General features: G+C 47.4%; 1 protein-coding gene across 3 annotated transcripts in view; it reads right to left on the bottom strand.

The window, feature by feature from the left end:
• Positions 1 to 1,300: 1,300 nt before the first annotated feature.
• Positions 1,301 to 14,042, bottom strand: part of IKBKG (inhibitor of nuclear factor kappa B kinase regulatory subunit gamma) — a 72,871-nt gene continuing 60,129 nt past the window's right edge. For 2 of the 3 annotated variants that reach the window (XM_077146835.1, XM_077146836.1), the window contains exons 6-10: positions 7,837 to 7,933; positions 6,658 to 6,801; positions 6,218 to 6,360; positions 5,993 to 6,060; positions 1,301 to 5,593 (exon numbers count right to left, since the gene is read on the bottom strand). In XM_077146835.1, the coding sequence (XP_077002950.1) occupies positions 5,442 to 5,593; positions 5,993 to 6,060; positions 6,218 to 6,360; positions 6,658 to 6,801; positions 7,837 to 7,933 (604 nt within the window). In that variant the 3' untranslated portion in view covers positions 1,301 to 5,441. The remainder of the gene's footprint in view (positions 5,594 to 5,992; positions 6,061 to 6,217; positions 6,361 to 6,657; positions 6,802 to 7,836; positions 7,934 to 14,042) is intronic. The other variant, XM_077146834.1, reaches the window with a different exon arrangement.

The raw sequence follows: 14,042 nt of genomic DNA, 5'->3' as shown, positions 1-14,042 counted from the left end.
CACTTTCCGTTTAAGTTAACACAAAGAGTAGCAGTTACCCTTGAACAGATGGTTTGGGAGCACGCCATCTCAAGGTCCAGTTCACCAGGAGAGGGTGACAAAATACAGTACAGCCCCAAATGGGGGGGGGATCGAGGGGCCTCGAAGGACCCCTGTCTCTGCTTAGAAAATCACGTAATCTCATTTGGGCAGACGAGGGATTAAAGGGCAGTTAACAGGACAGTACTAATTTATTTTGTGTGTGTCTGTGGTTTTGGGGGGTGAGACGTTGCAATCTCTGGGGACGTTGTTTATATAAACAAGCTGTCAGGAACCCAGGTTGCTACCAGCGCCCACCAATGACTGAGCAACACAAACATTTACACCCTTGCCTCAGCCATGACACTTCTTGGCTTCTTTCTGATCTCATCATCTCAATGAAACACAGGACTTGCCACCCTGAAACTTCTGAAATAAAATCTTATTGTTTATATCTGGGTCAGACAAAAAGGCCCACTCAACTCTTATGAAATAACTTTTGCTTTCCATCCTATATTCACTCTGCTGAGATTTTAGTTGCTCTCGGATCTTAGGGCTGCCTGGGGAGTGCAAAAAGCAGGAACAGGCTGACGAAGGGGCCTCTCCAAGTACAAGTCACTGTGGCCGAATAGTACATTTCTCAATGTGTGTGTCTGAACATCTAAGACACTCCTAACCTGTGGCAGGGCTAAAGAAGTATTTGCCAGTAAATGAGAAAACACAGTGAAGCCCCATGCTAGCTCGCCCCCAAATAATACAGATGCAGTTGTCAGCCACCAGAGTCCCATCCACTGCAGCTAGACTACTGGGTCACATCACTGACCTCACAATAACGTGCTCCCAACTTAAAAGGCCTAATTTTTTGGATGCCCCTCCCCGTTATGCTGCAACAGCGTGTTCACCTGCAGGTTGAGAGCTCTGCTTTAACGACCTGTAGCTTTTACCTTGGTGTTACGTAAATGAGCCAGAAATAGCCTCTCTGCCTTAACCTTGTGTGGTTGAAACTTCGTAGCAGGCTGGGTGCCTTAGAGAAGTCCACCAGCACCAAACTCAAATTCTTATGAATCCACTTGGTTTAAAAATAACCCAAATAGGCAATTTTAAAACATTTGGAACTGACCTGCTGTGCATACCCCACAAAACTGTGCCCAACATCTGCTAGCCATAGAGGAAAAAAAGCCCTGCAGTTATAAGGCCTTAAACTACTTCTTGGAGGTCGCTGGCACACAGGCTCCTGCCATGCAGATTCCACGACATCACTCATATAACATCCCCAGCCCCACCCCCATGTTCCCCCTTTCCTGAGACTTCACTAACCCTGCTTTCCCTTCTGGTGGTTCCATGGCAAAGTCTCACTCATAATAGCTTGTGTTACTGCCATCTAGTGGTCAGTCTTTCTCTTGCTCGACTCTGAAATCCTCAAATTGAACTCACTGCAGTACTTGGCATTTGAGGTTCCCAGCCCTGCCTGGGTCAAGGTTGTTGAAGGGGAGCCCTTCCCATCGGCTTCGTCCTCCTTAAAGGGTGAAGCACACTGGGAAGTGTTGAGACCAAAGGAGCCATGGGGTAGCCCCTCCCAGAGAACTACCCAAATACCCCCAAGCATTGCTGCTACCATCCTACTTGATTTTCCCCTCTCCTTTACCATCTACTGTTTTGGCCAACTGCGCAACTACAGCCAGCTCCAGAAATCAACTCACATGGAGGCCCGAGATGGTCCACCAAAAAGTCCCCGTGACCATGGCCTTGCTAACCACTTTCATATTGCTTCTTGCATCTGCCGCCCGACAGCCGGCTCAGTGCCACCTTACGTGGATCACCCCAAGGCAGATGCTCCCGTTTTATCAATAAGGAAGATGAGGCTGGGAAAGGCAGGCAGGGCCCAGAGAGACCTCCTCTGCCCACTCAGGTCTCTTCCCCAGTGTTTGCCACGGCCACGCTCTGCACTCAGGAGAAGCCACAGAGGGGGGCCGCGCAGTTCTCGCTCCATTTCTACCCACGGTGCCCTGGCCCCAGGGCCTGCCTAGTCGTCAGCAGAGAAAGCCAGCTCAGCGCCATCAGCGTACTGGTGCGCCAGTGCTCTGCTTGTATTTTAAGGCCTCCCCGTCTGTAATGAAGATTGGAGCTACAGACGCCCTTTTTGAATTTAAAAGAAAAGACACTCACGGCAGTGTTTCAGGTCTCCAGTAAAGCAGGGCCACCCACCGAGGCGCCTCCTGCTCCCTCACACCTTCTCTGATGCATCGTCACAAGAACCGTGAGCTCTTCCCAGCCACTGGCACAGACGAAATCTGGGGCTGTTTTAACCTCAGGCAGACTTTGCAATAACTTATTTTTCTATGTATGTAAGGAATCCACACAAGTTATCGCATTTAGGAAATACATAAACAAGTGAAGAAAACTTTTAATTACCACTCATACACATCCAAACGTTAGCAGTGTGTGCACTTACAGCTTTTACATAGAAAGACACAAACATACTCATAATTTTGTCTACTGGCTTTTTCATTCAACGTACATGCTCCCGGGTAACAGGAAGCTCAAAATGATGGCTGGGTGGGCCCCCAGTGCCCAGATCCCTAAGCTCGTCTCTCGGCACCGCCTTTCAGCTGCTACCAATAAAGATGCTGCAAGCACCTATGCAAGGCACATTCGTGTGTGTGTCCGATAGTCACAGGGTTAGGAGGGTAAGGACATTTCCTGAGTCTCTTGTTCCAGGCACCAAAACTGGCCTCCACTGAAGGGGGACAATCCGTGGCCTGATTCCTGCACTTTGCCAACTGGGCATCGTTGTTCTTTCACCATCCTTTTTGCTTACCCTTTGATTTCACATTTTAGTCGTTAGTGAGGATAAAATGCTATCTGACTGTTCACTGGTCATATGGATTTCTCCTTTGCAGTGAACAGTAGGTTCTCAACATCTTCCTTTTTGCCCATCTTTCAGAAGACGAAGCTGGTCAGAGAAGGGATCCTGCCTGCTTCTGTTCCCCTCCAGAGAAACCCCAAGTCCATCTCCACAAACCTGCAGCCCACAATGCAGGGCTCGGAAAGGCCCACCACACCGGCCCACCTATATCCCGTCCCCTCTCCCACTGCACATCCCAATGGCCCTGCCACAGGGTCCAGATGGAGACGAGATCTCCCGATGAACATGCCCCACACCTGCCAAGGCCCTGCCCTGCAACCAAACTCCAGCTTTCCATGCCCTGTTCCCCTGCATCCAGCAGCTACCATCCAACCATGGACCAATCCCTCCAGTAGAGCCACAGATCCTGGAGGTATCTGCCTTCAGGCTGCATTTCCCTTGACCTGGGGGCTGTCTAGAAGGCACCCCTGTACTGGACTGTGTGACGGCCTCCAAAAAGATGCGATGGCATGCTAACCCCAGCACCTGACAATGTGACCTTTCTTGGGAAAAAGGAGCTTTTGTAGATGTAATTAAGGATCCCAAGATGTGCTCTTCCTGGGTTACCTGGGTGGGCCCTGATTCAATGACAAGCGTCTCTACAAGAGACACATGGAGGAGGAGGCCACGTGAAGACAGAGGCTGAGATTGGAGGAGGCAGCCATTAGTCAAGGATCACAGGGAGCTACCAGAAGCCGGAAGAGGCCAGGAAGCCTTCTCCCTTAGAGCCTCTGGAAGGAGCGCACCCCAGCCAACTCCTTCACATCAGGCTTCCAGCCTCCGGAACTGGGAGAGGAAACATTTCTGTCCTTTGAAGTCACCAAGTTTTTGGTCATTTGTTACAGCAGCCCCAGGAAACTAAGGTCTAGAAGTGCTCTCGTAGAAAAAGGTGAAGTTGGGCTTTAAATGCCACAACTGTCAACAGTGACCCTGTCTGCGCCTTTAACTGGTTTCCCAGAGGACACACTGGGATCAGCTCTCTGGGCTTTAGGAGACAGAACTAGCGGCTCACAACCCCCTGAAGATGCTTGAGGCAGCCTCCCCCCACAACCCGCCAGGCTTACTTTTACAACGGGCCATGGGCTGGGTGGTCTCCATGCCCTAAGCCCAGACAGACCTCTCAGTATGCAAGGAAGGTGGCCCTGCAAGAAAAGTCCGCGGAAGGGGACACAGCACCCCCTTCCCAACCAGGGGAGACCAAGAGGAGGGCAGGAAGGAGGAAGTGAGGTGGACATGTTGCATTCTTTCCTAACCTCCAACTTCCTTCCTTCCGCAACTGTCAGGTGAATGCCCGTGGCTCCGAGGTGGCTGGGAAATGTTCAGAACCTTGTGAAACAACACCAGGGCGAGGAGTCCTCTGTCATTCTCCATCTCCCAATCAGTGCCAAGTGGCTTCCGTGAGCGAGCCAGGGCCCGTGGTGCTGCCGCGGGGAATGGCATCACACCCTTGGGGCCCATGGTGATGTACAGCGGCTCTCCCAGGTGGGCCTGAGACCACAGGATGCCTTCTGATGTTAGAAATGGAAAGTGTCCAAAGCTTCCTGCCATCGGGCCCCGAGGTAGTCCCCACAACTCAACACCCACTGCAAAGAAAAGGAAGACTGATATATGGGACAACACAAAAATCAACACTTCCAGGCCAAAAACACTAGTAGCAAAGTTAAACTGGGGAAAGATAGTGGCAACTGACATCGCAAACGAGCACTAAGCCCGCTAATAAGCAAAGAGCTCCTAAAAATCCACAGGACGGGAAGCCAAGAACCTGAGAGAAAAACGAGCAGCAGGTATGAAGAGGAAGTTCAGAGAAGAATAAAAACGGCCCTCACACCTCTGAAAAGTGGTTCCAGCTCCCTCTTAACTAGAGAACAGCACATCTAACCGGGGGGAGAGGCCCGCAGTTCCACCACACTCCCTCTTGGCTGTGGGACCAGGTGGGGGGACCACTGGGCACCAACTCCCACGTTCACGGATGCTCGGAGGTCCCACTTCTCAGAGTCGGGCCCAAAGAGACCCAGGATCTCGAAGTGGGGATTTCCCCTGCATCATTCATGCCAGCGAAACACTCCAAACAACCCTGGAGAGTAACTGGCTAAATCTACCCCAGGCTGGAGGGTGAGGCGGCCAGACACAGGGCTGCGGGCCTGGAGCTCAGGGTAGCAGGGGTCAGTGGGCTGGTAGGGGGAACAGCTGCTGCCCTCCCCGCTCAGGGAAGCAATTCTCCCTGAGAGCCCCAGGCCTGCCTTCTTGATGCCCTGGCTGGGGGTGGAAGAGGGAAGGGAGCAGCCCCCAGAGGCAAGCAGTTCGAGCAAAAATGAAATGAGAAAGGGGGGCTGATATGCCCTGCAAGAGGAGAACCGGCAGCAAGGCACAGAGAGCTGGAGCCCAGGGTGCTGCGGGTGAGCTTGCAGGGCTGCTGTTTGGGAACTAGCCCCCAACTCGGGCTGGACGGGCGGGCAGGGAAAGGATAGCTGGTGCTGCTCCAGGCTCGCAGTCCGCAGGCGGCCTCTGCAGGTGGGGCCTACTCAATGCACTCCATGACGTGTATCTGCAGGGTATCGATGTCGGGAGCCTGATACTGACACTTGGGACAACAGAAATCAGGTGGCTCTTCAGGGGGACTTCTCCTCGGTGCTTCTCCCCTGAGCAGGGCCAGGGGGAAGGAGTGGTGCGCTACAGGGAAAGAAAACACGCATCAGTTTTTGTGGCATCATGTGCATTCTGGGTACAGGTTGGGGGAGGGAGGGGAAAACACCGAAATGGGACCATCTGATTCGACCACAAGGGTCCCCGCCCAAGTGTGACCAGGATCTCCCAGGGTGTCCTTTCCCTCTAGCCTCCTGGGTTGGGGGTTACTGATTTAGAGGGACCAGCCTACAAGCTCCAAGCAGTAAAGTCTCAGCCACAGCGTCACATTGCCACATTCACAGCTGCCTTTGCCAGGGAATAATCAGATAGCCCAGAGACCCGAGCCCCTGGTCACCAAACAGGAGACCCTCCCCACCCCGTCCTCTCCCCACCTCCTTTTTGCCCTCCACCTCTCCCCACCCCTATCCCCTGCACATCACTCACGTGGACCCGGGGGCAGAGGAGGCTGGGGGCCCTCTACGTGTCGCTTTCGCATATCCTCAATCAGAGCCCTTTGAAAACAGAAACCTGTCCATCAAAGTGTGCACAGAAACCTCTGAGCTCAACTACCATAAAAGGCTGTTGGGATGGTGAAAGGGAAGGGGTGTGCAGGGCAATCCTGGCCTAGGGTGCGGGCAGGGTGCAGGCACACGGTGGTGAGGGGCCCACCTGGAGGACTCCTGACAGCTGGCCTTCAGCTTGCTGTACTCCCTCTGCAGCTGCTCCAGCTGCTCCTGCAGAAACTCCTTCTTCTCGGCCAGGTTCTCCCGGGCCTGCCTCTCAGCCAGGAAGTCTGCCTTGTAGATATCCGCCTGGGAAACCCAAGAGAGGGAGCCCGTCATCAGTCCCCACACACGCAGACTGCCAGACACCGGGGGACAAAACAGCCAACTGTCCGGCCCTCCCCAAGCTCACGGGAACATGGGGAGATTGGGTGAGTAGACAAAGAATTATGAGAGCACATGCAGGGTTCAAGGAACAGTGCAAGGGGCCAAGAGAGCTCACGAGAGGCCATGGCAAAGCTGACGTCACAAGGAAACGCCAGTGCCAAGGTAAGGAGCGGGCCCCGGCTACTGGCCCTCAAGGCACCCTCAGAGCAGAGTGCTTACCTGGGCCTTCAGCACTGGGACGGTCTCCATCACGGTCTTGTGCTGCTCAGCTTCCTCCTTGAGCTTATCGATGAGCTCCTGCTTGGCCACCAGGGCCTCCTCGGCCTGCTGGAGCTGCTGCTTCAGATCCTCCAGCTGGGTGCCCTGGACGGGGGCAGGTGGGAGCTGATGGAAGCCTTGTGGGAGCCGGGGCATGAGCCGAGCCTGTCCCCTGCTCCCCACAGCCAGGCAGGCTGCTCCCCTGGGGAAGGACGGACAGGAACGAAAGGGTGGCACCAGGCTGCCCCAACATGGGGCGATGCCAGGCCCTTTGGCCTGGGGGCTTATGACGAGATGTAACTGCATGTCCTTGCTGGAGAAGGCTGCCGTGCTATCAGATCACTTTATAATCCCCATCCAGACAGCCCTCCTCCAAGCCCCCAAGGGACAGGGGCCGCACTCTGTCCCGAGGTCACCTGCTCCACAGGGAGCTGGTCTGATGGGCTAACGCTTGCCATTGCTTACATGCCATCCCGCGGCCAGCTAGACTGGGACCCACTGGTCCCTGGCCTCTGCCCTCCACATCAAAGTTCTACTTGGTGCACACAGACCCCCATCGCCTCCACCAAGCCTCCACTCTGGAGGTTTAATGGCTACGGCTTCCTAATTCTTTTTCATCAGACCTGGTTTTCAGGCTGCATCCTTCTAAGTCTCTTCTGGATGTACTCGGGTTTGCCAATGTCCTTCTTAAGATGGGATCCCTAGACTGCACCCAGTTTAGGAATGCTCCAATCAGGACAAAATGGCCAAAGGCAATCAGTCCCTTTCAATGCTGGAAGGGAAATGTTGCCAGGGTTTCCCTTGGGATCTGGGAAAATTGTGCCAGGAGTTGAGCTGGGAGGAAACAGAAATGGGAACAAGCACCAACCTGGTCCCAGGGGAGAGCATCCGGGTCCGGGAGCCTGGCCTGCTCTGGCCTTCCACAGCATTCTAAACGAAGTTAAGTATCCCTCCCCAAAGCCAGCTCTGTCACGCCTTGAGCTCCAATATTCCTGAGTCTGGTGGGTTAGGCCCATGATCTTTCCCAGGGGGCGAGGAGAGGGACCAGGGCACAGTCTGGTGCTCGACAGCTCTGGGGATATTTCTGTTGGGGCTCGGGTGCTCCAACCGACCAGCAACTGGCCTCCTGCTCATACTCACTCGGTTGCGCTCGCTGCTAGCCATGCTGTTCTTGATGTGGTTGTCATAGTCCTGGAAAAGCTGGTGATAAGCTACCTGTAACTGTGCCAGCTTCCGCCTAGGAGAAAGGAGCTTTTAATTGAGAAGCAACTTTTTTCTAGCTGACCACAACTTCTACTGTTTAAACTTCTACCCTCTTCCTTCGGTGTTGGGTAACATACCTTGAATGGGGGATGCCAAGGATGCACGATACTTTTAAGGCCATCGATTCCGGGGCCAGTTTTGCTGACTACAAGTATTGTCGCAAACCAAATTGGCTGCATGACATTTAATCTAATTTTCCTTAGGAAAGCTGGCATTTTAAAGAGTGAGGAAAATGCTTATCATAAAACAAAATGGAGGATATGGCTCCCAGGGATGAGCCTGGCCCTGGCACCAGGGATTGACAGCAGCTTCCTGACTAAAAGGGGGAAAAGAGATGTAACAAAATAAGGGATCAGTGGCTTAGAGAGATCAAATCGAGCGGTGAGACCATTCTGGAGGCTACTCTTATCAAGCCTCAGCTGTATATTGCTAATTGCCACAGTTTGCCAAATTCCAATCAAAACCATTCCTGCCAACCCTTAAAGAACACCTAGGGCTCTAGCTGAGATTCTACAAAAGTATCATGCACTGAGGTTACTTTCCAGAAACCTAAAACCTCCAGATGGGTTCTTAGGCTAGGTAAATCCTGAAATGCAGAGGGGCCAGCCTCTCTAAGAACATCAACTAGTTTCATCCCCTTATCCTATATTATCAACAGCCCTTTCCAACATGAAAAAGTTAGAATGGGCCTAGTCGAAGTACCCCTAAAGAGTGGGAGAAGGATCAAAGGAGAAGGTGCAGTTATACAGAGAAGACAGGATTTAACAAATGAGTATGACTGCAGTCTCCAGTGTCTTGGGGCAGATAGAAGGAAAAAAAAAAAAGAAGCTGAAATTGTGGAACTGTAACCCACACCAAACTGAAATCTGTTCTATAACTAATTGTTGTACTGTGCTTTGAAATTTATTGCTTTTTTGTATATATGCTATATTTCACAATTTTTTAAATGTTAAAAAAAAAAACAGAACTGTCCTGCACTCAGGAAAAATGTCAGCTTCACCAAAAACAGAAAGGCAGGGGGGAATATTCTAGATTCAAGGAGACTAAAGGGAACAAAAGAAATGTGTGAGCCTGAATCGGATCCCAGTAAAAGGTTTTCAAGAATGAGGGCCTTTAATCCTCTATAGCTTAATGTGATGCCTAGATATATTCCAGAATATATTAAGTAGATTATCAAAAAGTATTGGGGGCTGGTCCGAGTGCAGTGGAAGTTACAACTAATTGATTACAATCAGTTACAGATTACTTTGTTCATTCTCCACTCCCACTGCTTCACTTGACTAGTCTTAAAAAAAAAAAAGTATTGGGAAAGTTCCTTGAAGGATGGAAGAAAAACTATGGAACTATTAAACTTTACCACCAGGAAACCCCTGATACTGTATCAAACATTAGGGACACCCAAATCAACAGGCCATGCCCTCAATCATGAGGCTTACTCTTGTGAAGCTTATGTAGGTAGCGGAGAAGCTTAGAATACTATAGGCATGCCTAAGAGTTACTTCTGGAGGACCTCTGTTGTTGCTCAGATGTGGCCTCAGTCTCTCTAAGCCCAACTCTGTAAGTGAAATCATTGCCCTCCCCCCTACGTGGGACATGACATCCAGGGGTGAAAGTCTCCCTGGCGGCGTGAGAGATGTCTCCCAGGGATGAGCCTGACCCTGGAACCATGGGATCAACAATGCCATCCTGACCAAAAGGGAGAAAAGAAGTGTAACAAATATGGTATCAGTAGCTGTGAGAGTTCAAATAGATTCAAGAAGCTACTCTAGAGGTCACTCTTACACATATTTCAGTTAGACAGTGCTACCTAGCATAACTTGCCAAACCTCAACCAAAAACATTCCAGCCAATCCTAAAGAACACCCAGGGCAATATATAAGATTCTACAAAGGTTCCAGGCACTAGGGTAACTTTCCAGAAACCTACAACCTCCAGATGGGTCCCTGGAACAGATAAGTCCTGAAACCTAGAGAGGCCAGCCTTTACACAGCATCAGCTGGTTCCATCTCCCTACCCCTTATTAGTGACAGCTCCTTCCAACATGAAAAAGTTAGAATGTGCATAGTACAAACACCCCTAAAGAGTGGGATAGAAAGATCAAAGGTGATGGTGGAGTTATACAGAGAAGGTAGGGTTTAACAAACAAGTATGATTGCTGAATCATTATACTGATATTTCTTTTAGTCTCCAGTATCTTAGAGCAGCTAGGAGTTAAAATCTAAAATTGTGCAACTGTAACCCATACCAAACTCTGAAATCTGTTCTACAACTAATTGTTGTGATGTGCTTTGAAATTCATCATTTTGTATGTTATTTTTCACAAAAAAAGAGAAAAAGAAAAAAAATTATCATCTTTTTAATGATAAAAATATATTTTTGATGATAAAAAAAGTGATGATAAAAAATATATATATTCCTCCTAGTCTCCAATGTTCTGGAGCAGCTAGAAGGAAAAATGGTAGCCCATGACAAACTCTGGGATTTGTCCTGTAACTATTCATCGAAGAACGCTTTGAAAACGATTGCTTTTTTCTTTCTTTGCTTTGTGCATATGCTATATTATACAATAAAAAAGTTCAAAAAAAAAGGATACATTTGGGATACTGGGAAATCTGAATGGGGACTGTATAATGAATAACATTATGGTATCTAAAATGACTTGCTCACGTGAGGTAAGGGTGTTGTGGCCGGAACACTCGGGAGTGGGGGGCACAACGCCTGCAACTGTCTTTCAGGTGGCCATACCCCCACCCCCAAAACAAAAGAAAACTCTGTGTGAGTTTGTGTGTCTGTATCAGCAGACAGAAAAAAACAAGAAAAATGAAGGAGAGACAGATGTCGCTGTATTATTTTTTCAACTTTTCTGCAGGACGATTGTATCATGGTAAAATTAATGAAAAGCAAAGATAATGCAATGATCTTAAAAGCACTCAAACAAATACTGTAAAAGGGTCCTAGACCGCAAGCTCTTATAGCAGTTCCATCTAATCAGGAGGTGTACCTGTTCATTCTGAATTCTCAGATACTGAGCTGTTTGTATATAACCTGGTCTTTCCCAGAAACTTCAGGTATTTATGTGACACCTGAGAGTTAGAGCTCTGAAGCTATGAAAGTCAGCAGTACCCAACACAGGAACTGTTTAAAAAGTTGAAAAAGAGATGAGACATCGAATTGAGATTGGAATGAAGCTGATCTGGAAAGGAATAAGGTATATCAGAAGTCTGGGTAAAGGAAGAGAACATCCTTATTTTAAACTTTCAACTTCTGTGTGAGACCAAAGGGAGAGATATTTGGTACAAAATTTATATTTTGGGTGGTGCATTTCCTAATTTAACTTGTATGGTCAGTTTAGCTGAACACCATAAGTACATGGAATCGTGAATAGGGCATGAGGCTTTGTTGGTTTGTTCAGGTTAGTGTGCTGCCCTGATACATCCCAGAGTAATCTGGGCAGTGAATAAAGAAGTATTTGCAAGGTCCCCTTAGGGCACTGGGGAGAAAGGAGGAAATATTCAACTTCTCCATTTGGAGAATTCCTGATATTCTTGCAAGCAATGGGGACAACCAAATCAATAGGCCAAGCCTTCGATCTTGAAATTTGCCCCTATTAAACTTATTCCTGCAAAGGATAGGCTAAGCCTACTTAAAATTAGCTACTTAAAATTAAGAGTCACCCCCAGAGAACCTCTTTTGTTGCTCAGATGTGGCCTCCCTCTCTAAGCCAACATGGCAAGGGAACCCACTGCCCTACTCCCTACCGCCACATGGGAAATAACTCCCAGGGGTGTAAATCTCCCTGGCAATGTAAGACAGAAATACTGGGATGAGCCAGGACCCAGCATCAAGGATTGAGAAAATCTTCTTGACCAAAAGGGGGAAGAGAGAAATGAGAAAAAATAAAATGTCAGTGGCTGTGAGATTTTCAAACAGAGTCGAGAGGTTATCCTTACATATTATATAGCTATCCCTTTTTAGTTTATGGTGCATTGGAGTGGCTGGAGGGAAGTACCTGGAAATGTAGAGCTGTGTTCCTGTATCCTTGCTTCTTGAATATGATTGTATAATGATATAGCTTTTATAGTGTGACTGTGTGATTGTGAAAACCTTGTGTCTAATGCTCCTTTCATCTATGGTATGGGCAGATGAGTAAAAAATATGGATAAAAATAATCAAATTATAGGGAGGACAAAGGTTAAAATAAATTGGGTAGATGGAAATACTAGCAGTCAATGAGAGGGAAGGGGAAGGGGTATGGCATGTATGAACTGTTTCTTTTTTCTTTTTTGGGGTATGGCATGTATGAGCTGTTTCTTTTTTCTTCTTTATTTCTTTTCCAGAGTGATGCAAACATTCAAAAAACGGATCATGGTGTTGAATACACAACTATGTGATGATACTATGAGCCAATGATTGTATACCACCATGTACAGAGAGTCTGTATGCTAAGAATGTTTATATTTTTGTCTGTTAAGACTTATCAATAAAAATATTTATAAAAATAAATAAATATATAAACAAATTATAGGGGGGAACAAAGGTTAAAATAAATTGGGTAGATTGAAATACCAGTGGTCAATGAGAGGGAGGGGTAAGGGGTATGGGATGGATGGGGTTTCTTTTTATTTCTTTTTCTGGAGTGACGCAAATGTTCTAAGAAATGATCATCGTGATGAACACACAACTATGTGATGATATTGTGAACCACTGATTGTACACCATGTAGATAATGTTTGCATGTCAAGTATGTATGTCTGTTGTTAAGATTTTACAATAAAAATATAAAAATAAAAAATAAGCAGCCAAACAGAAGAACCAACAGACAAACTGGCCTTCATCAAAATTTAAAACTTTTGTGCATCAAAGGGCATTATCAAGAAAGTGAAAAAACAACCTCCAGCATGGGAGAAAGTATTTTGAAATCAAATCATCAAGAGTTTAATTTCCAGAATATATAAAGATCTACTACAACTCAACAGCAAAAGAACAAAACAGCCCAATTTAAAAATGGGCAAAGGATTTGAACAGACATTTTTCCAAAGACAATTTACAAGTGGACAACAAGCCCATGAAAAGAAGTTCAACATGATTAGCAATTAGGGAAAAGCAAATAAAAACACGAGATCACTTGACACCCACTAGAATGGCTATTAATTAAAAAACAGAAAGTAAGTATTGAGAGGCTGTGGAGAAATTGGAACCCTCGTGAATTGTTGGCATGAATGGAAAATTGGGCAGTGGCGGGGGAAAACAGTTTGATGGGTCCTCAAAAAGTTAAACACAGAATTACCATATGACTTGGCAATTCCACTCTTAGAGCAGGGACTGAAACAGAAACTTGTACAGCAATGTTCACAGAAACATTGTTCACAATTACCAAAAGGTGGAAGCAACCCAAGTGGATAAAGAAACATGCATGGATAAAGAAAACATGGTACATCCATACAGTGGAATAGTATTCAGCCATAGAAAGGGATGAAATTTGTGACTTTCATGTGACTACACGGATGGACCTTGAAGAAACACTATGCTAAGTGACAGAAGCTGGAAACAAAAGGACAAACATCATATGATTCCACTTCTATGAGATATCTAGAATAAGCAAATTCATAGAGACAGAAAAAGACCTGAGAAGTTGCTAGGGGCTGGGGGGAGGGAATGGGGAGTTCTTGTTGAATGGAGACAGAGTTTCTGTTTAGGGAGATGAAAAAGTTTAGGTCTTGGATGGTGATGGCAGCACAACACTGTCAATATAATTAACCCCACTAAATTGTATGCTTAAAAAATGGTTAAAAGGGTAATTTTTATGTCTTACATGTTACCACGACAGAAAATAAAGTATTTAGTATTAAATAATAATAAACATTAGTAATTATTTTAGTTGATAATTGCTTATTTATTATTAAATATTAATAATAATAATAAAATCATCATGCCTCAGGAAACCCCAAGGCGGGTTGAGAGCTGTTCCCAAGGCTGGGACCAACATGAGGATGCCCCCGAGCCCCACTGAATGGAAAGCTACATCATATCATAACTGCCAACACTCCCCCTGGTACCACGTCTGCACACATCTCACTTCAGCT

This window comes from Tamandua tetradactyla, chromosome X (genome assembly GCF_023851605.1).
Source record: "Tamandua tetradactyla isolate mTamTet1 chromosome X, mTamTet1.pri, whole genome shotgun sequence".
NCBI lineage: Eukaryota > Metazoa > Chordata > Mammalia > Pilosa > Myrmecophagidae > Tamandua > Tamandua tetradactyla.
This window is presented reverse-complemented; position numbering and strand designations above follow the sequence as displayed.